The sequence below is a fragment of the Corvus hawaiiensis genome, chromosome 7 (assembly GCF_020740725.1).
Source record: "Corvus hawaiiensis isolate bCorHaw1 chromosome 7, bCorHaw1.pri.cur, whole genome shotgun sequence".
Taxonomy (NCBI): Eukaryota; Metazoa; Chordata; class Aves; order Passeriformes; family Corvidae; genus Corvus; species Corvus hawaiiensis.
The window spans coordinates 22,081,548-22,101,987 of NC_063219.1; the positions used below are offsets into that span (position 1 = coordinate 22,081,548).

General features: G+C 40.9%; 1 protein-coding gene across 5 annotated transcripts in view; it reads right to left on the minus strand.

Moving 5' to 3' along the window:
* Positions 1-20,440, minus strand: part of CSRNP3 (cysteine and serine rich nuclear protein 3) — a 108,293-nt gene that overhangs the window by 76,749 nt on the left and 11,104 nt on the right. For 2 of the 5 annotated variants that reach the window (XR_007204978.1, XM_048310244.1), the window contains exon 1: positions 13,234-13,337. The exons of the other annotated variants lie outside the window; for them this stretch is intronic. Coding sequence is in view for 1 of the 2 variants with exons in the window: in XM_048310244.1 (XP_048166201.1) it covers positions 13,234-13,302 (69 nt within the window). In the remaining variant the exon portion in view is untranslated. Of the gene's footprint in view, positions 1-13,233; positions 13,338-20,440 lie in introns of those variants that run through there. 5 annotated transcript variants of the gene reach the window in all.

Genomic DNA, 20,440 nt, shown 5'->3' on the forward strand with positions numbered 1-20,440 from the left:
AAACCTTAAACAGTTGCAGTACAATGAAAGAGCTTTATTACTAACAGAATTAAAAGTAAAGAGAAAACAACAAAACAAAATTAAAGTAAATTCCCCCCCCCCCCCCCCCTTTCCAGCACTTCTCTCCTTTTATCCACCTCACACAAGGGATAACAGAACATGGGATGTTAGTCAGTGTTGTAGTTCTTGAAAAGTCTCTCTCTTATGCTTAAGGAAAAAAGGGTTTTCCTTCAGTTGCACGTGGTTCCCAAACTGCCACCAATAGCAGACCCGCCCGGAAACAAACAGCCTGCTATGTGTAGACATCTCTCCCATGAAGAATTTCACAGTTCTTTCACACTACAGAACATGGGCCATCACATGGGGTTATTCATCTTTTTAAGGATAAGTTATTTTGGCCTGCACACAGAGGCTTTTCTTCGCCACAAGTCTCTAACAGCCTCTCACTGCTTCTATATAGCCTGGCATAGGCACTCTTCACAAACTTCATAGGCACACGTTGATTCTCCACCCCCCCCCCCCCCCCCCCCATGTTCTTCAAATGGATTAAAGAGACAAACAGTTTGTGGTATTACAGTTTCTTACCACGGCATGCAAGAAGGTTTCTTTTAAGCTGCGCGCCAGAATCGCGGCACCGCCCTCTTTTCTCCTGTCGCCATGCTCAGCTCCGTCCCACGGGACTCACTTCTCTTTCTCTCTGACTCTGAAGCCGCCATGTTGAAGAGTGTTCTTGTTCGGGCTTTACGGTGGGGAAAGCCTCGCTCCCTCTGTGCTGCTGGCTGCGTGGTGTCCTCTTCAGTTCAGCACGGAGTGTGCTGGCTGCAGACAGGAGGCTCTGCCGGCTCCCGCCGGCTCCGCATGGAGAGGAGAGGGACCCGCCTGTCCCCAGAAGCCGCGCTGGATGGTTTTAGCTGTGAGCAGTCCATGGCTGGTTTTAGCTGCCTGCGGCTCTGGGACAGTCCCCCTCAGTGACCCAGGGTCTGTGCCGCAGCGATGGGAAAGGGGGAAAGGGGCAGTGGCCCCGGCCCGGCCCAGCGGGGCCGGGAGGCTCGGAGCCCCCCCACCTTCCAGCAGGCGAGCTCCGACCAAAAAGGGGAAGTCCCGCCTTTCCGTGCGGTTTAAATATGTAAATTGTGAGAAGCGTAATTGGTCTTAAAGACTGTCCATCAACTCAGGGTCAACCCAACACAAGAGTATCTAAAGCTGTTTGTACACACTATGTACCGGCAGGAGATCCCTTTAGAATAACATCTGTATAAACAGATGCTGCTCCATAAGCCAATATTCTTCAGAAAGGGGCACATCTGCACAGGCATGCACAAGGCATGTTCCATTTGATAGCCTTGTTTACACAGGCATCAGTACCTGAGCAAGATCTGTATCTCCAGGAACTAGGCCATAATAAGCATGGGACACACAGCCCAGTGCTGTTTATATAAGCATTATTTTGCTCTTTGCTCACTGTGTGATATATCCCAGTGGAAGACATGGATATATGCCAGAGACCAACAGGACTAAGCAACCGTCAAACTTCTTACAGTGGTGGGGCCACAAAGTTAGTGATATCACTAAAGGCTCCCTAAGTGCACAATCAGGGAACCAGGACAGGGAACTCAACTGAATTGTTCTTTGTCCTGCACCACAACTACAATTGAATAGGTAAATTCAGATTTTGGGGAATCAAACTGAAGCAACTGCAGTCACAAAGAAATCCAAATCCAACCACATTTGAACAGAAGACCCTGGAGGTAGGTCTAATGGGACAAGGCACCAAAGACTTATACAAGTCAAATTTTCAATACATGAATGGAAAGCAAAACTATAAATAAACCCCATATCTGATAGGAGGACTCATAAGGGTAATGTAACCGTGCAGTGATACAATTTTGCTAACACAAGTCACTTAGGGTACGTGAGACTGCCATTATATAGGATGGGAATACTCTTAAATACACAGAAGTACTTCAGCAATACACATACTCTGAAAAGAAGTGAGCAAATGTACATATGCATAGAAGGCAGTACACAGAAGTCCATGTCTGACTATAGGAACCAAACAACAGCACATGACTAAGAAAAACAAATGCAGGATGGTCAATCAATATTCTTGGACTTCCACTAAGATACCAGCGAGGTTCAGCCTTCAGAGGCTGAAAAACAACCACCAGCTACAGGTAAAGAGATCTTCTATATCAAACTTATCCATGTGGTTAAAAAGGGCGAAAGTTGGCTTGAAAGGTTCAATTAGAAACAAACCTTTCCAGATGATTACTAAACAGCTGTCTAGGAGCTACAGTTGATTTGGAGCAGCATCCTTCTGATTCACACAAATGAGTAACAAGCAGACACTGGAATCTTTCCTCTTGATAGATATATCCTTCACAACAAAAAAATCTTTGCACAGTGACGTGATACATCATCCTCTGCCATCCTTCTCACCATGCTTGTGTGGCATTAGTCCACAGCAAGGCAAAACAGATTTGAAACAGAGGGAACAGTATTAAAGCAAGGAAAATAAGCTAACACATCGCTGTGAGCTCCAGGTCAAACACCAATTGCCTAACACAGTTAAGGATTCTTCAAGAAAATGACAACTTGACACAGCAGAAGCACATGATGGATATGGGCTGTGAGAACACTCTCCATCCATTTTTTCCTCTTTCACTTCCTAGTTTTCCTCCACCCTGATGAAACTACTCCTACAATGAGAACATTTAGCCAGTTCTCTAGCTGCAGGTATGCTGACTGGCGAAGCAAGTCCTCAAAGCTCCATGGCAACAGGCTTTGCCTTCCTACAACGCCAGATAACTGGCAGGCACCTGCTATTTAAAAATTTCAGAGGCAATATGTTATTACTAGAAGATAAAAATCCCATGTAAATGTGGGAGATGTATTTCACACTCTCACAGTACTATCTGGAACCTACAAAGTAAAATAATGTAAAAGCCTGGCTGGTTTGACTTTCTCTGGTACCTAAAAAGGCTGGAAATTTTAGAGAATCTTGGTAACAATCTCACTGCAGCAGACCTTTAGATATCTTCTTTAGATAGCAGGTATCCCCAAATCCCAGTGAAAGGCCTAAAAAGAGTGATGTTATAATTACTGAGTGAATGGACAGGTGACAGTGTATTCATTACCTGTGCTCCCGGGAGAAAATTTTTCTTATGATACTGTGGTAACATACACTGCCAAACTTGTTCTACAAAACTTAACTTAAGTTGCCATATCCTCAGCGTCTCACTGACACCCATGGACAGTTTATATATTGGGCATGACATTCTATGCTACAGATTATCCCTTTGGCCAGTCTGGGTCAGCTTCCCTGGCCATGCTTCCCCCAGCTCCTTGTGCAGTTCCTCACTGGCAGAGGATAAGACACTGAAAAATCCTTGACTTAGAGCAAGCACCACTTAGCAACAACAAAATCATCAGCGTGCTGTCAATATCATTTTCATATTGAATCTGAAAAACACAGCACCGACCCAGCTACTACAAAGAAAACGAACTCTGTCCCAGGCAAAATCAGGACAAGTCACAAAGACAAGTCCAACAATATTTTCATCCTAGCCAAAATTTTCAAAAAAATGTTTTGCAAAATTCAGTGCTATAGTATACAGCTCATACAGTATCTGAGACACTGAACAAGTACTGAGCATACCTGTGAAGACATAAACATCACGCATGTACCATATGCAGTAAACATAAAAAATAGATATGAAATAAAAAAATAGAACCCTATTCAAATTATATATCCTCATGATTTAGAGAAAAGCCTCACTATAGAAATCAGTTATTGACTAAAGCTCCAGAAAAATCAAGAGGAAAAAAGCTCAAGAACACACTGGCATTTGGAGTGGAGGGGGGTGGGGGACAGCGTATAAGAAATCCAACTACGTACTTCTTTGGTTCATTTATGAAACTTTATTTTGTACTAATTTGATCTTGAGACCTGATCACATTTCATGATAAAATCTACCTGAATAAAAATTCTTATCTGAAAATAAAACCACAAATAAACATAAAAGGCGGGCATTAAATAAAAACTGTCCTATGTGTCACACTGCATCTTCCTTGTCTCAAATGCATCAACTGAAAGTACAGAAAAATTTAAAGTCTGTAGCAGCAATACAGATTCACTTTTGAACATAAACCACTTCTATGCAAATGACTGCAAACTGAACTGGAGGATGCAGAAAACAGATGTTGCACATAAAACATTACTGCAAAGTACTCATCACAAACAACTCCCACCCACTGGCCAGTCAGCATGTACTATAACATGCTAGGGAGACTTGGCAAATAATTTCACAGTCACATCATGAATATTGATGCTCACAAGCTGAGATGTTTGGGTTATTTGTTGTGATTAATATTCTTTTTTAATTTAAGTATTTTTCTTAGCTTGCAAACAAAGCTTCATTTTTTTAAAGACATTTTTCTTACCTGCTAAATAAACGTCAGCAGCAGAGATGTTTGTGAACTAATCAAGGTGCTTGCTTGGCTCCATATAATGCACTGGATTATTCTGCTCTTTGTGTAACTGACAGTTTTAAATTTGGGAGGGGAGGGGTAGTCAAACCCAAAAGCACCTAGAGTGACATCATCACTCACACAAAGACTATTACTTGCTTTTGAAAATGACTATTCACATAAAGAACTGCATTAATGCAGACAAAAAACCATTTGCATGAATGCTTGCAAACAGTGAACAACAGAGGTACACGAACATGAATCAAACAGCTGTTCGGAATTCAAATTAATGTTTGCAATACATGTTTTGCTGTATTTGGCAGCTCTAATCATAAGCACCAGTTTCCAGAGGTGGGCTCTGGTAGTTTCAGTACTACAATCTGTAACATTTTAAAACACGTAGCAAGCTAATTCCACTTAAGAGACTACACTGTATAGGCACAGGGAATACCATTAGTATAATCTTACTAATATATTTTTGCTCACAGCAGCGGTCAACTTACACAAACATAAAATAGGAAAATTCTTTCTCTGCTTGTTTGCTCCAGGCTAGCTAAATCCACAGCATCAAGGAAATCCTGCAGGATAAGACTGCGCAATTCAACCTGGGGAATCTGTTCTGGCATTGCAAGCCAAATCCTGCCGAGTCTGCTCTTTGCAGGGTTTCTATACCATCACTTTACAGTACTCCTGATTTCACACTTGAGTACTGATCCACTAATCTTCTAGACTGCCTACACATTGTTGTACACACTAACACATGCCACCTAGCTCCACTGGCAATGAATTTAAAATGCAGAAACGATGCTGGCATATGCTCATCTCTCACATCTACAAGCAGTACAAATGCTGATAGATCTGGCTCCTTTAGTCTTCCAAAAGCATCTCACACAGTCCTACATGAACCAAGCATGCAAATATCCCCCTCGCCATCACCCAACACAAGACTCCTGCACACAGCAGCAGTGAAATAGCCTTCTAATTCTTAGCTACATGAACTGATGTCAACAGTTCGATGAAATGCTTGTATAATTCAGCCAACAGAAGAAAATTCTATGCTAGTTTTCTTAAATTTTCTCTCAGCATGCTCTGCAGAGAACAAAGTAAGATGAGTAAGAGACAGTATTATTTCAACCAGGACCTCAGCATTCAGGTCTCCAGCAATAAAGGTGCAACCTGGTAGAAAGGGATTCAGAGGCATTCAACAAGAGGGCCTTCCTGTCAAAATGAGATTTGTCCACAAAAGCTGTTTAGTTTGAGCTTGTGTTTTATTTATAACAATTTTCTAAGCTTGCTACAGCAAGTCCTAGAGGAAAACAGGAGATTCGGGAGAACGACATTCTGAAGCTGGGTCACAAACTCAGGTTCATAATGCCTAAGGCTCCATGTAAGTCATCTAGGACACTTCTAGCAGCACCTGTCAAAGTGCTTTCCAAAGTCTTCAGGTAACACTACTGAAGACCTGGTATTGGGCACTTCTCTTACAGGTTTTGAGTTTTCATGATGAAATTTCATCAATTAAAATTCCTTCACCCAAAATCTCTGTGGAAGATTTTCTTTTACACTTTTTAAAGAAAAAAGAAATTACTATCTGTATCCCAGAAGAAACTTTGAAGTTTGTATGTAAGCTCCCAGAAAAGGCTTACTACTAGACTGTATTGCTGGACTGCTTGCAGCAAAGGTCTGGCCAGGAGAGGTCACAACTTTTTCTAAAATTGAAATGTGAAAACCAAAAACCACTGCTACTGACAGTAGGCAGTCCTACTGACTTCTACAGATACGCAGACTTTTAGAGCAGAGTGAGCATGCAGGTGATGGGAAGAACTGGTCTGTCTTTTATCTGGAAGAGAGCATACTAATAACACATCTTTATTGTACCTCTTTGCAAAACGACATACAACGTTTGGCTTGTTTAGCACCTTCCCAGCAACTGGAATTAGGTTCTGAGACAGGGAGCAGTGTATTTGGCACAGCAGCTTTGCATTATGTTGCATCCAGCTGCAAGAACGGCAGCAGGGTCCAGCTCCGTAATGAAGGCTGGAATGCTATCAACTTCCTGAGTGCTGGAAATAAGTGGCCTTTAATATAAATTTTGCCCAGATTAGCCCATGTAGTAATACTAATTGGCTCACTGCAATTATAATTCATACTATTTCAGTGCTGATTTTCCACACTGTTCTTTCAAGAACATCAATCTTGTGCCCTGCCTGCAGAGGAACTGCACAACATGGCAGGAAATCTTGTGTATCTCCTGCCAAAGTACAGCATGGCCATGACTGGTACATGCCAAAGGGGCCTTCCCACCTCTCCAGCCCCAATACATGCCACTCATCTCCCTGTTACACGCTGCATTAACACACAGCCTGGCTGCTACTTCACCATTGCCATCAAAGCCACTAGAGAGAGAGTGTGAATTCAACAGCTCTCCTTTTCTGCCCTTTGTTCTCTGCATCTTGACACAGGGGCAGCCATTCTCTACTCTGAAATATGTAGTGTTTAACAGATTTTTGAAAAACCAACCGACCAAAACAAACAAACTCACAAAAACACTCAACATGCCCAAATTCAGAACATCTGAACTCCAAGAGTATTAATTTTCTCCGTTTCTTTTCTTTTCTTCCTTGCCTCTGTTTCATGAGTGCTTTTACTCAGAGTTTGAGTTAAAATGCAGGAGACACGGAGCTCGTCTTTGGACTTAGATGTTTATGATGTCTTATCTATAATACAGCTGCACAGAGTGTGCCTCTAACTTAACAAGGTGAAAATGGCCCCGAGTTCTAACTTCCAAGGCCTTTTAAGGTCCAAATTACTCAATTATGGAATGCCAACTAATTTATTTTTACTTACAATCCAAAAAATAAACATTCATGTTCTGCACTGTGGGTTTTTTGAACCAATAACAAACTACCCAGATTTGTAAAGAAGGAGAAAAGAAGAACAAACCCACACCCAAGATCCTCCATATTGTTACTATATCCCATAAACCTAATTTTTCTACATCTCTACATATTCCACCCAGTGACATAACTTTTAATTACACAGCAACAACCTCAGTGTTATCACACAATTTGGGAAGCCTTTCCCAAGGCCTCAGGTCAAATGCAGTGTGCTTCTGAAGATCATTGCCTGTCAACACTGAAAGGTTGAAATTCTCTGAACTCAGGGTTCCAACACAAGAGCAGCACTATGAACTTGTAACACAAAACCATAGGAGCATATTTGCAAAACTCACTCTGAACTAGGTTTTCCTCTTTTTTTTCTTCTGAAAAGACAGGAACAAACTCTTCCAGTTTAACTGTTTAAGTACTGAAGGATGTGTGCACACATCCAAGTGGTTTCATACCTTGTTCTGGCCGTAACTTTTGACAATAATAGTACTAGTTCTATGTCACAAGATTTAAAAAAGGACTAACTTTAGGAGATTACAGTTTAGAAACAAGACAAGTGGGTATTTTGGAGGTTTTTTGGAGTATGGCAAACATGGTAAGATTGCTTTCACCTATGTGATCTAATATTTACTGTACAGCACAGAATTCTCTTCACACATGAACAAGCAATGCTGAAAATTGCTGGAAAAATCTAGCCTGGCAGAAACCTCAGCTCATCTGTTTGCAACTTGCTATAAAAAAAAGCCAAATCAAATCAAACAAACAAACAAAGCTGCAGTACTTCCTCCATGTTATCATCACTGTCGTTCACAACCTAGACACCACAGGCAATATGCAACAAACTTTCTCATTCTATTTTTACCAGATGAGAACTTCTGGTCCTATATCCAAAACCCAAAGGATTCATGTAAAATTGGCACAACTTGGCTAACACTATAAAATGTAAAGATGTACTTCTAGCAACGTATCACACCTTTACTTCCTCAAATAATGTTTACATTACCTATTATCTCCATACAATCTTAAATCATATACACTGGAAAAAGAGGTTTAAAATTAAAGCAACTCAGGTTTTTTCACCTCCATTGAAAACAAATTACTCTCAAGAAGACTCACAGAAAAGTTTCTATAATCCATTTAATTATCTGCTTTCTAAATATGTTAATATTTTATTCTCATACAGAATAAAAGCTACCATATCTTTTCCTCTCACTCATTTTGCCGGGTTAAGAACTGTCTGGATGGATGGGCCCAGAGAGAGATGGTGAATGGTGCTGCACCCAGTTGATGTCCAGTCACGAATGATGTCTCTCAGGGATCAGTGTTGGGCCCAGTCCTCTTTAATAGCTTTAGATGGTCTTGATGAGGGGATTGAGTCTACCATTAGCAAATTTCTGAAGTTAGGTCAGAGTGTCAACCTGCTGGAGGGTAGGAAGGCCCTGCAGAGGAACCTGGGCAGGCTGGATCAATGGGCCAGACCAGTGGCATGACGTTCAACATGACCAAGTGCTGGGTCCTGCACTCAGGATACAACAACCCCATGCAGTGCCACAGACTGGGGGCAGAGCAGCTGGAAAGTGGCCCAGCATAGAAGGACGCGGGGGGGGGGGGGGGTGCTGGTTGACAGCAGCTGAGTGACCTGGGGGTGTTTAGCTTGGAGAAGAGAAGGTTCAGGGGGATCTTATCACTGTCTGAAATTCCCTGGAAGGAGGGTGTAGCCACGTGAGGGTCGGTCTCTTCTCCCAGGCAACCAGCAACAGAACAGGTCACAGTCTTAACCTGTGCCATGGGAGGTTTAAGCTGGAATAAAGAAGAATTTCTTCACAGAAAAGGTGATCAGATATTGGAAAGAACTGCGCAGAGGGTGTTTAAGGAAAGACTGGACTTGACACTTAGTGCCATGGTCTGGTTAAAATGGTGATGTTTGGTCATAGGTTGGACTCAATGATCTCAGAGGTCTTTTCCAACCTAATCGATTCTGTGATTTCAAGTAATCAAAAGCAAGTATTCAGCTTTCACTTTAATAGACCTTTGGTATTTGTGTTGCCAGTTAAAAATGGATTTTAGTACTAATTTGCAGAGGATTAATTATTTGTATGTGTAACAATACCTTTTAATATTTTAATGCTATCTTTAAGACACTTCATAACAGAAAAAATTCCCTGTTCAATGATGAAAAATGAATCAGCATGCTGACTAACATATGCTACTGATGCCTTTTCCTGGTCTTAAAATCAAGAGTCAAACATGGTTAGAAGGGAAAAAGGGATTTTACCTCGGTATTTATTTTAAGGATCCTTAGGTGCACACGTCCAGGTCGAGTGCACCGAAATGCGCACCACAATGCACACCTCCAAAAGATCTGGTATAACATTATAGATCTTACTAATTAGCATATCTATCAAAAATTCCCCAATGAGAGGCTTGAGTGAGCCCCCCTCCCCAAGGAGCCTTCCCCTGGATGGTTCTATCTTGGTTTACAGAATGTGTTCTGGAGAGGACCTTGGGGTCTTGGGCACACGGATCCCTAACTGTAGGGTATGCCCAGCCCCTGCCCTGGAAGGATGTCTGCTGAGATAAGAGATTGCACAACCCCCAGCAGGACTCCCTGGGAAGGCAGCTAACCTTTTACTCATGGCGAGAAAAGACAGACCCAGAATCCTCTGGGAGACCCTATGCAGATCCCTTGTAACCCCACTGGCCTTTACCCTCTGGCACCCATCCCCTGTATCCCTATAAAGCCAGCCCCCTACCCCTGCGAGCAGAGAGCTGCCCATCCCTGGCCTCCCCTTCGCCGGAGTACAGACCAATAAAGCTACCTTAATGTGGAACAGCTACACGGCCTCTCGTCTCTCTCTGGTCTGGCTTGGCCTGGAGGCTGCCCTGCAGAGCTGAGCTGGAATCACGAGCTGACAATCACTGAAGAGCTGACAGCTTCTGCACGGGCCCTCCAGGCCAGCAGCTGAGGGAAGACACCGGGCCTCGGGAAGGCGATTCCTTTTGGGACCATCTCTCCGGACCGGTCACCTCTTCCTCGGTCAGAGCTACTGACCCCTCACCAGCTGTCATATCTAACTACGAAGCTACTAAAACATTTAGTCTCCTAGCTGAACAAGCAAGTCCAAGAATGTAGGCAAACAGCACTAAGAATACAGAAGTTGTAAAGAAAGATATAACGGGAATAAAAGAAAAGGCAAAAAATCTTCATGGCATCACTACCACAAATCATACATATATCAACAAAATAAAAGAATAAGAGGGGTCTATTTAGCCCACTAAGAAAGTGTTTGTCATTTGTTCTGTTTTCTAGGCACAAGCAGGAAGTCATCCAATAGGAAAGAAGGAGAAACAGAAAAAACTGCAGTGGTATTTTTCATTAATATTGAATACCAGCTAACAACAAAACAACATATGGTATGTGGAAGGCATAAATAATAAAGAACTGGATTTAAAAAAAGTAGTATGATAGAATATCCCAGGTTGGAAGGGACCCACAAGGATCACTAAGTCCAGCTGCTGCAAATAGTGGTAATGCATTCTTAACTGAAAATAATTAATTCTTTAAAAGATGAAATTTCTTAGCAATGCTAAGTAAGTGAATGCTATTTCTTGCTTATAAAAAGATTTTTAATAATATAGGTTTTGACTTTTGTTTAAGGTAATTTAATATTTTAGTTAAGATGGTTTGTATGATATTTCAGTCACCTGCACATACAACTGACAAGGAAGAATTCACTAATGCAATAAATAAAAAAAAAAAAATTCTTTAATTTACAGATTGTTAACTTACAAAGGCAGTGCTTAACCACACCTTTTCTATCCTAGACTTCCCTGGGAATAAGCCTGTATCTTCAAATATTATACAACACATACCTGTATCACCACCATGAATTTTTTTAAACAACTTTCTACCTGCTTTCCAACTCTTCATCAGGTCTACCTCCCACTCACATGCTCCCTTCTTAGCAGGGTCTTCAACCAAGGCTAATGAGCTTATCTCATTTCCACGAAGCTGGTGAATGCTGGCAGCAGCTGACAGTGAATGCTGGACAGAAAATGCAAATCTGTAGTTCATGTAGAATACCTGAATCATTAGTGAACTTTAAAACTAGTGACAGCACAGTAGTTTTGAATAATATCTTTCATGCTGTCATTATTAAGCGGTAGATATTTTTAGCCACCAAAAGCCAAATCCATCTGCAGCAGCAGTGTTTCCAAGGAGACAGAATAATTTAAACACATGTGGAACTACATCTCTGTTTTCATCAACTCCTCTCTGTTACTGGAGTACTTCTGAGTCAGATTTCTCGTTTGATGGGGGAAAGTGATTTGAATACATAGATTTGAGACTGTAATTTAACAGTTGAGCTTATGCTTTCAGATACATATCCATTACCTACAAATAACAAATGTTAGGATGCAACTCAACTTCAGTCAGTGCTATTTACCAGTGTTTACATTCCAGTGTAACAAAAAAAACAACCAAAAAAAAAGATACAGCTCATCAGTCTTTCAGAATAATTTTGTGAATCACTGACATTTAGTGTAAATTACTGATTTTTTTTTTTTTTTAATTTGATGTTTCTTTAGCAAACATACCAGGCTCCATTTTCTGAAGAACAGTGAGGAAGAAAGGACACCACTCCAGATGGTAATATTGGTAAATAAGTGGACAGCGGAAAAAGCTTCTTCCAGTCTTTTTAGCACTTGTAAGAGTTCTACTGACTTGTTCCAGTTTTTCTTTATGACACAAATTTTTAATAATTTTAGGTCTGCTCTAAGGGAATTCACTCAGTGAATACAAGAAAAATGGATTCATGCATTTACTGATTTTAATCTCTGAAATCTATTAAAACTAAATTCCACTATTTTAGCTTTACAAATATATTTTATTAATATATATACACTCAAATCAATGATAATCACAATTTATTTATATCAATTAATATTTTTGCTTCAAACCAGCAAAACAGAGTCCTGTAAAACAATTATTTCCTACATGTAAAATGTAGAGGTAAATCAGTAGAGAGCTTATTGAAAACCTTGCCCCAGTGAGGCCAATATCAAAATATCCTATTGTTTCAGTGGGCCAGGATTTCTGCCTGTAGTCCTATATTCTCATATAATGTGACTTGATAAACAAATCTGCTTTCTGTACCAAGCAATTTATTTCCTGCTTGCCATCTCCAGACTGTGTGAACTAACAGCTGCTGCTAACACAAACTCTGCAGAAGCAAGCTATTTCAACTATTTAAAACTCATATATAAATGCTGTAGGTACTACAAGATTTATCACATACACATAACTATATGCATCTTTTCTTTCCTTTATGACAAAGATAATTTTGTAACTGAATTATCAACCACATTCATTCCAAACCTAAAAATAATGCAAAAAATCTACAAAATCCCTTTCAGTAGTTCTGAGGAGCCGTTCTTACTGTTTGTTCACCACTAAATAAGACAGTTCCAGAAGCAGTTCATTTTCCTATCCAAACTCAAAGAAAGCATTTTTAGATCTTCCAGCACTCTCTTCCTGCTGGTAGCATACACTGTATTTTCAACAGTGAGTATTACATCACACAAAATGACCTCTCTTCCTACATCTTACTGAGCAACTTCGGCATCAATGAGATGCAATGCGTATCCTGTCACATGAGAAAGCTGCCAGCATCAGGCATGCCTATGATTTCACTGTTTATGGATCTCACATCCGTTGAAACCTCCAAGGCAGGAGAAATAATAATGTGAAAAGCTGCTTCAGAGTCATTTGAGAGGAACAAGCAAGATGTTTGCACATACATTTTTATATCCAAGAAATGTTGTGGCAAGGATCAAGAATAGCTATTCATAACAGGAATTTTTTCACCCTTACCTGTAAATCGGGTTTCTGTGTTTCAGCTCTGTCAGTGCAGAATGAAAGGTTTACTCCCCCTTTTTCCATCCATCAGACAGCAGCCATCCAATAACTGAAGTCATCCTGGCATCCTCTGGAACATGCTCTCTCTCTTATTTCCCACTCCCCACCCCCATCTGCATGCTAGCAAAATGGGAAAACAGAAAGAAGAAAACAGAACAAAAAAGCACATCTAAAAACCAGCTTTAATAAGCTACTTAGTAGTCAGTGAGGACACTCTGTACAAAAAGGTAATGACAAAATTTAAAGACAAGAAAAAAAAGTCTATTAATAAACCTTCAGCTCCACTACTGAATAGGAATTCTCCCTTTCAGCTCCTTTTTGTATGGAAAAAACAAGCAAACAGCTGTAGGAACACAGTTACTGCCTGTATACATTCTTTTAGACTGACTCAGCTATCCAGATCTTCAGTGAAGAGTGCTGCTGTGTATTTAGGAAAGCTTGTGATTATCAAAATAACAGTGGTGCTTTTATACAAACGAGGATCTGACATCTCAATACAAATTAGAATAATTCAGAGATAGATGCCAGGAATTTCATACAAAGTACGTTTTCATTCTGTTTGAGGCAGTATTTATAAAATACTTTAAAAAGAATAATTAGTAGATACTTTTTCTTGAATGCTAGCTATTTAAAACTCTACCTGTAAACCTGGTGCATGCGCATTTATTTTACTGTATTTCTAGTATAGTAGCCAACGTTCAGTGCGCTGCATGAACTTTACACAAAACTTTCCACCTAAATAAGAATTCAAATGCAGAGAATGACTAGGTGAACCAATTTTCAATTCACATGCCTGAAATATACTCCTAGTCTCTTTGTAGCCTCTCAAATCTAGTTTGAAAAAAAATATTTCCAAGACCAGAGTGTTTTTATTTTCTACCTATCTATATAAATCAGGTATCAGCTCAGTTGAAGACAACAGCATCACATTTAGTTTATGACAGTTAAATTACATTTAAAATCAAAATCAAACATGAGTCTTCTAAGCTAAGGTATCATTTACTGCCATATCAAAGCATTTGTACTACAGGATTTCCCCTTTATAGAAAAACATTAAGCAGCAGAAGCTGACAAATACCTTTGTGTTTAAAAATTTTAATCTTCAGCTATAGCTTTTCAATAAAATTAACTGTGAATTCCTTTAAATAAGAGCATCTGTTCTCTTCAATGAATTATTGATCTTTAACCACAGCAAGACTATAGCAATTAGCATACCTTCACTACAAAGTAATAGCTGATTTAGCTTCTGAAAAAATTAGCTGTCAGTCTTATCACAACGAACTGCCAGCAGATCCTGTGCATAACATTCAGATTCTGTCTTTACAAGTAAAGTAGGTGTCTTTTTAACCAAATTACCTCAGTTTAACATAAAACCTCTTCTTAGATGCCTAGAAAAATGGAAATCCTTTCCTGCAAGCATTAAAAAACTATTAGGTTTCAAATCCAAAAAATCAATACAATTTTTTTAGTGGGAAAGAACTGTAGGGAATCCTGAGAAAAACCTAAACAGACTTTTTTTCCTGATAAGCAATTGACTGGAAGACTTCAAAATTTTTTTTTTTTTTTTTTGATCCGCAGAAAGAAATTCGGAGTTGAGCACCAACACTTCACCTTTCAACCAGCCTGAGTGCTGAGCAAAATGAACAGACATACAGAACTGTAGTGTCACACCTAGACTTAATAAACATTTTTTAAATACAGATGGCAAGGTGCAGCACTGTTCCATCCCCAAAACACCACTGGAACAGCTAGTCAGAGAAATGGGAAGTACAAACAAGTAAATTAGAAAGCCTTGCAAAATCTGCTATGAAAATAGGAGATTATTACCAACAAACCCCCCAATAGCTCTACAACAGTCACAGAATGAAGCAACTCTAATACAGACAGTGTTTCTAAAGTAAAACACAAATAACATTGCTACAAAAACTGATTATCATTAAGTAGGCTGGTGCTTCCCCCACATTCCACATGGGCTGCACACACAAACCTCCCCAGTGGGGTCTGTGCAATCTCCAGAACATAACCTTGCCAGTTTCCTCTGATTTCTGTGTAACATCAGACAGTCCTTGTGAAACTTGCCCCAATTTGCACATCAAGAATTGAGTAAAGTTGTTTACATGATAAATGCATTTTAAATACATGAAATTCACTTCTGCCAGTACCGCAGGGTGCTGAGGACATTCTCTTGTGCAGGCTGGGGCATTCGGCTGCCCGGGCATGAGGCCAACCTACACACCACACAGCTGGTGGCCCTGAGAGAGGAAGGCAGCAGCAGCCCCTGCTCACCCTTTGCCAGGACCCTTTCTTCAAGTTCAGCCTCTTGCCCTTGGCCCCTGCTGGAGCTGTGCTCCCACTGCTGCAGCCCTGATGGGACCCAGCCAGGCACTGTCCTGACCCGGAGGGCTGAGCACCCACCCGGCCGCCAAGGGATGCCGGACCTGCCTCTCCACCAGGCTCCCAATCCAGCCTGGCAGCCATCCCCAGGCCTGAGCTGCTCCATACTGCTGAGCTGCCCTCGGCTTCTGTCTCACCTGCTCTTTCCAAGCCACCTGCTGCGCTGGCTGCTCCCTGGCAGAGCACCTGGACCTGACTGTCCCTTTCCAGAGCCAGCACCTGCTAAATCTTAGCAATGCTTTCCAGCTCCAAAGTGTCATTATTGGACTAATTAACCACATATCCACAGAGATGGAGAAAGGGAAACTGAATCCAGGTTTGTTCCCAGTTCCTGCTGTGACTCAAGGAATTACTCTTTGTACTTGCATTTGTTTGGTTATTCCTCCTATTTTTTAACTTACCTCTAGTTGATACTCCATCCAACACACATTTATCTTTTTTCTCCAGAGCTATTACACTGGAAAAAAGGAAAACTTCACCAGGAAGCAGATTCCTGACGCAACTTCCTTCTCTCTTCCTTTCCCTGATTATGTCTGTTGCTACCAAAATATTTACTTCTGTTTTCTCTGACTCTACAAAGAAAGAAGTTTCTTTTGGGAATCCCTGTATGGAATAGTTCGACAGGATTGCCTTCTTCCTGGATAAACCTTCAGGTTATGGGACTGGATAGCACCTTCTACACCATCTAAGTTTCTCCTGAAATGCAAATCTTTCCAAGTTCAAGAGAACATAAACAATGGCTGAGGGAAAAATGGTCTTGTAGCTACACATATCTCAAAGAACTCTGATTACTGGTAACTAACATCTCTTGATCTCCACTTGATACACCACACACAGGCACTCACACAGCCCCTGGATCCCAGCAGCTATCCTCAGGTTATGTAAGTTTATGATATCTTATCATACAGCCGTTCACTAAAAACCAATTACCGTACATCTCTCCTGTCAAGTGTGAGAGCAGCACTAACACTCCTCATGAAGGCATGGGTGGAGCTTGATGTACCAGTCTGTTCACCAGACCACTGACTGCAGGCTCAGACATTTGCCTAAGACAAGCAGTGGCTACTGGCTGGCTCAGAGGCAGAAGAGCTATCACCTGACCTGTTAATGTTGTAAGAGGTCAGGTCTCCCACAGCAAAATCTGAAAGATTGCTCCTTGGATGCTGAAACAAATTTCTCACACAGGTCTAGAAATAAGACCCTTATTCACAGTTCTGCTAGCAGGATCCAGGAAGGTATGTCATGTTCCAACACATTAGATCTACTAGATCTCCTGAATGGAGACAGAAATTTTAACACCTTGTTTCTCAGCATCCTACATGTCTGTACAAAGGTACTTGAAAGGAGAGGAACCTGGCTTGTAAGGCAGCAACAAGACTATGTGAATTTCACAGCCAATGCCAGTTCCATGTGGATATCAGGATATCTGGTGTTGTTACAAAATGTGCCACCACGGTCCCCAAGCAGATTAAACACTAATAGAGGGGAAAAAAAAAAAATAGATGAATGAACTATGTATGACTTACTGGGGTGTACACAGCTACCTGGAAAAATCCTGCATGGTCAAAAAAACTGGAACCCACTGATGTTTGATTATGAAACCCAGGCCAAGGTTTCCTTAATTTGAAGTAGCTGGCATTGCCAGGAAATAACATATGATTTATGACTGAAAACAAATGGAAAATGGATCTTTCTTTCTCACAAATGGTAGACAAATGCCATCATCTAGTCTTAAGAAATGCCTGCAGAATTCCAGTATTCTGAGGTTTAAGTAGTCTGAAGCTATCAAACAGGATGTGTGTGATACAGTTTCCATGAGTCTTTGGAAAAAAAAAAAAAACAACTCCACAGTCAAACAGCAAAGTAAAACTGCAGAAGCCATACAACAAGCTATTTTGGCTGCAATGCCCTACTGACTGCATTCAATGAAGCCTGAAGGGATGACACTTCAGGTTGGAGGAGGTGGTGGATAATTATGGGCAATGCACAATGAAAACACATCACCCTATATTTTGAAAATCAAAACTGCTTCAGGAAAGAACAGGATTAATTAACGACATCATTCATCAATTTTTACTCTTTAATAGAACCTTGAAGATTCTACTGTGTCTGAAGGAGCTGAACAATGTTTTCTCCAGTTCAGAACAGCAACAAACCAAGTCCTTTTTTCTAAGGCACATCATACTAGTCAAGGGATCTGGCACTTGAATACATTCCTCCTGTTACATTAGGAGGATTTAACTATCAAGGAGCTGTAAGAACCACACTGAGATGCTCAGCTTGCAGACTGAGCTCTGGGTGGGAGGCCAGAGAAACAAGAGGCCATGAACTGCTAACTTTGGGATGACAAAGGGCACAAAGACTGGTGATGCTGGCCAGGTGAATGGACACTGAGAGACACAGCAGGAACTTATTAATAACAAAGTATAGGAAGTCAGGTGACACCAGCGAGGTGGATGGACACGGAGAGGGCGGCAGGAGCTGAAGACTCAGGAGGAGAAGCAAGACTTTCCCACACAGGGACTGTGAAGGTGCAAAGCCCAGGGGTTCCTTTGCTGGGGGTCCCTCCTCAGAGGCACCAGCTCGAACTGTTTCTGTGTTACTGCAGCCGGAATAAATGGCTTTACAGACATGTGAGGCTCTGCTGTGGACAACCTGGGGTGGGACTGGTGAAGAAACCCGGCCTGGCCGTGTGATAGGGCTGTGCTGGGGGTCTGGTGGGACCTGCCGGGTCCCTGGAGCCGCCTGCTGGGAAGGGGCTCCGGTCCCAGCTGTGGAAGCGCGGCCTTGGGAGTGTGACTGGCAGAGCCTCGGGAATGGGCAGACTGGGAAGTTTCATCAGTGGGGCAAGTGGGGAATGACTACACTGCTTATTGCACTGCTGAAGGCCAAAAACAGCTGCCTTAGTTTTAAGACAAACAGTACTGCAGCAGCCATTATAAATAAGTTTTTCTTTACTCCTTGATAAACAAAACCACGGAAAACCAAACCAAATGTTGCTTTCCTCTTAAAATATATGTAGAGAGTTCATGTGAAATAAAGATTAAAACCAAAACCAAACAAAAAAAAAAAAAAAAAAAAAGCAAAAAAACCCACACCACAGAAACCTCCACAAAAATAGTGCCAGGTGAGAACAAAATTGAAAAACATATTCAAGGCAGACTAATTTCAAGCTCTTAGAAATGCAAGTTACACAACCTTCAAGTTTCTCAGACTCTCACCCACTTACCAACATCCAATTTATATTCCTTCAATCAGCTCAAAAGTATAGTCATCTGCCTTCAGTCAAAGCAAGAGTCGTATAATAAACGACACAAAAAGAGATAAAAAGGTAAGCAAGGAACTTTTGCACAAGAGTATACATGGATTTCCATTAACTCATCTGTGACTATCTCATAAAGCAGCTTTCTACCATGGAAATTATTTCCAATTTTGCTTATTTGCATACCAACTAAGTCAGGTAAGCTCTTGCCAAAATCCAGAATTGACTTCTCATAACTAAATAACAGTACAAAACCTAAAACATTAGACTTCAAAAACAAGCTTCTCTTGAACCATAACCTATGCTTCATGACTGAAAGGCAAATTTAAACAAACCTGAAAAAGTTTACTAACCCATTTTTGATTAGCATAAATAAAAATTCTTGGTTTTCAGCCCTATCTGCTCCAGTGATGGTGGCACAGCACAGTAAGGGAAAAGAGGAGGTACTACCCCTTTTGAAAGGAACACAGACACAGACTGACAGCTAGGTCAGGGAGGAACACCACTTTTCACTGCTATGACACAGGCACCTTATGAGATTTTACTTAGTCACCACAGCTGACTACCTGAAAGATTAGTAAGAGCTCTTTTTCTGCTTATTTTGCAGGCAAGAGTTTCTTCTTTTATTTATATTCCTCTTCCTCTACTAATGCACTGACTTGATGAAATCTTTAAGCTTAATAAAATGTGCAGAAACATAAATGTGTGAAGCCAAATATTATGAGCTTAGGCAGCTATACCACAATTAGTTACAAACAGTAAAGGTGGAAAAACATTAAGAACAGGGATAATATCTAAATACATTTCCTCCAAACGTTTGATGCTTACTCCAACTGTGGGCATTTCTCATTTTTCCAAGAGTAAAATTAAAAATCAACTAGATTTAGATAAATTTCACCCTGAGTGTTATAATCCTGGTTTCAACCATATGCACAGTGTCCTAATCCTACTAATTTGGTTCTTCCTGACAAGCTTCTGCTCCCTCTACCCAGCCCAGCTTCATTCATGGGTCTACAGCTACCCTATCTTCAGCCTCACCTATTGGTCATATTCACATTCATTCATATTGGTCACTAAAAGTAGCCTCTAGACTTTTATCAGGGATTGTGGGGCTGCCCACAATCAGTTCACACAGATTACCAGAGAAGTCACAAGGCTACACTGATACCTAAAAGTCACGCTTCTTCTGTATTAGATTTTGGATTTTGCCCCATGTGCCACATGTATCCATGTGCCAAACAGTGATCAAATGAGGTCTCAAATGGTGAATCAGGTCCTCGAGTACATTATACCAACAAAACATTTTTTTTTCATAAAAATTTCTGGTGTAAAAAATTAACATTGTTTTACATTTCTACCAATGAAAGTACTACATTTTTAAGTACACTTGTGCAAAATTTAACTCCAGAAGTCACTGAAGGAGCTCCTCCTTTACCCCATGCATACTTTTAAGAAAGGCCATGCACTGTTGCTATTGATAGTACTCACTGTTCTTCCCCAGTGCTG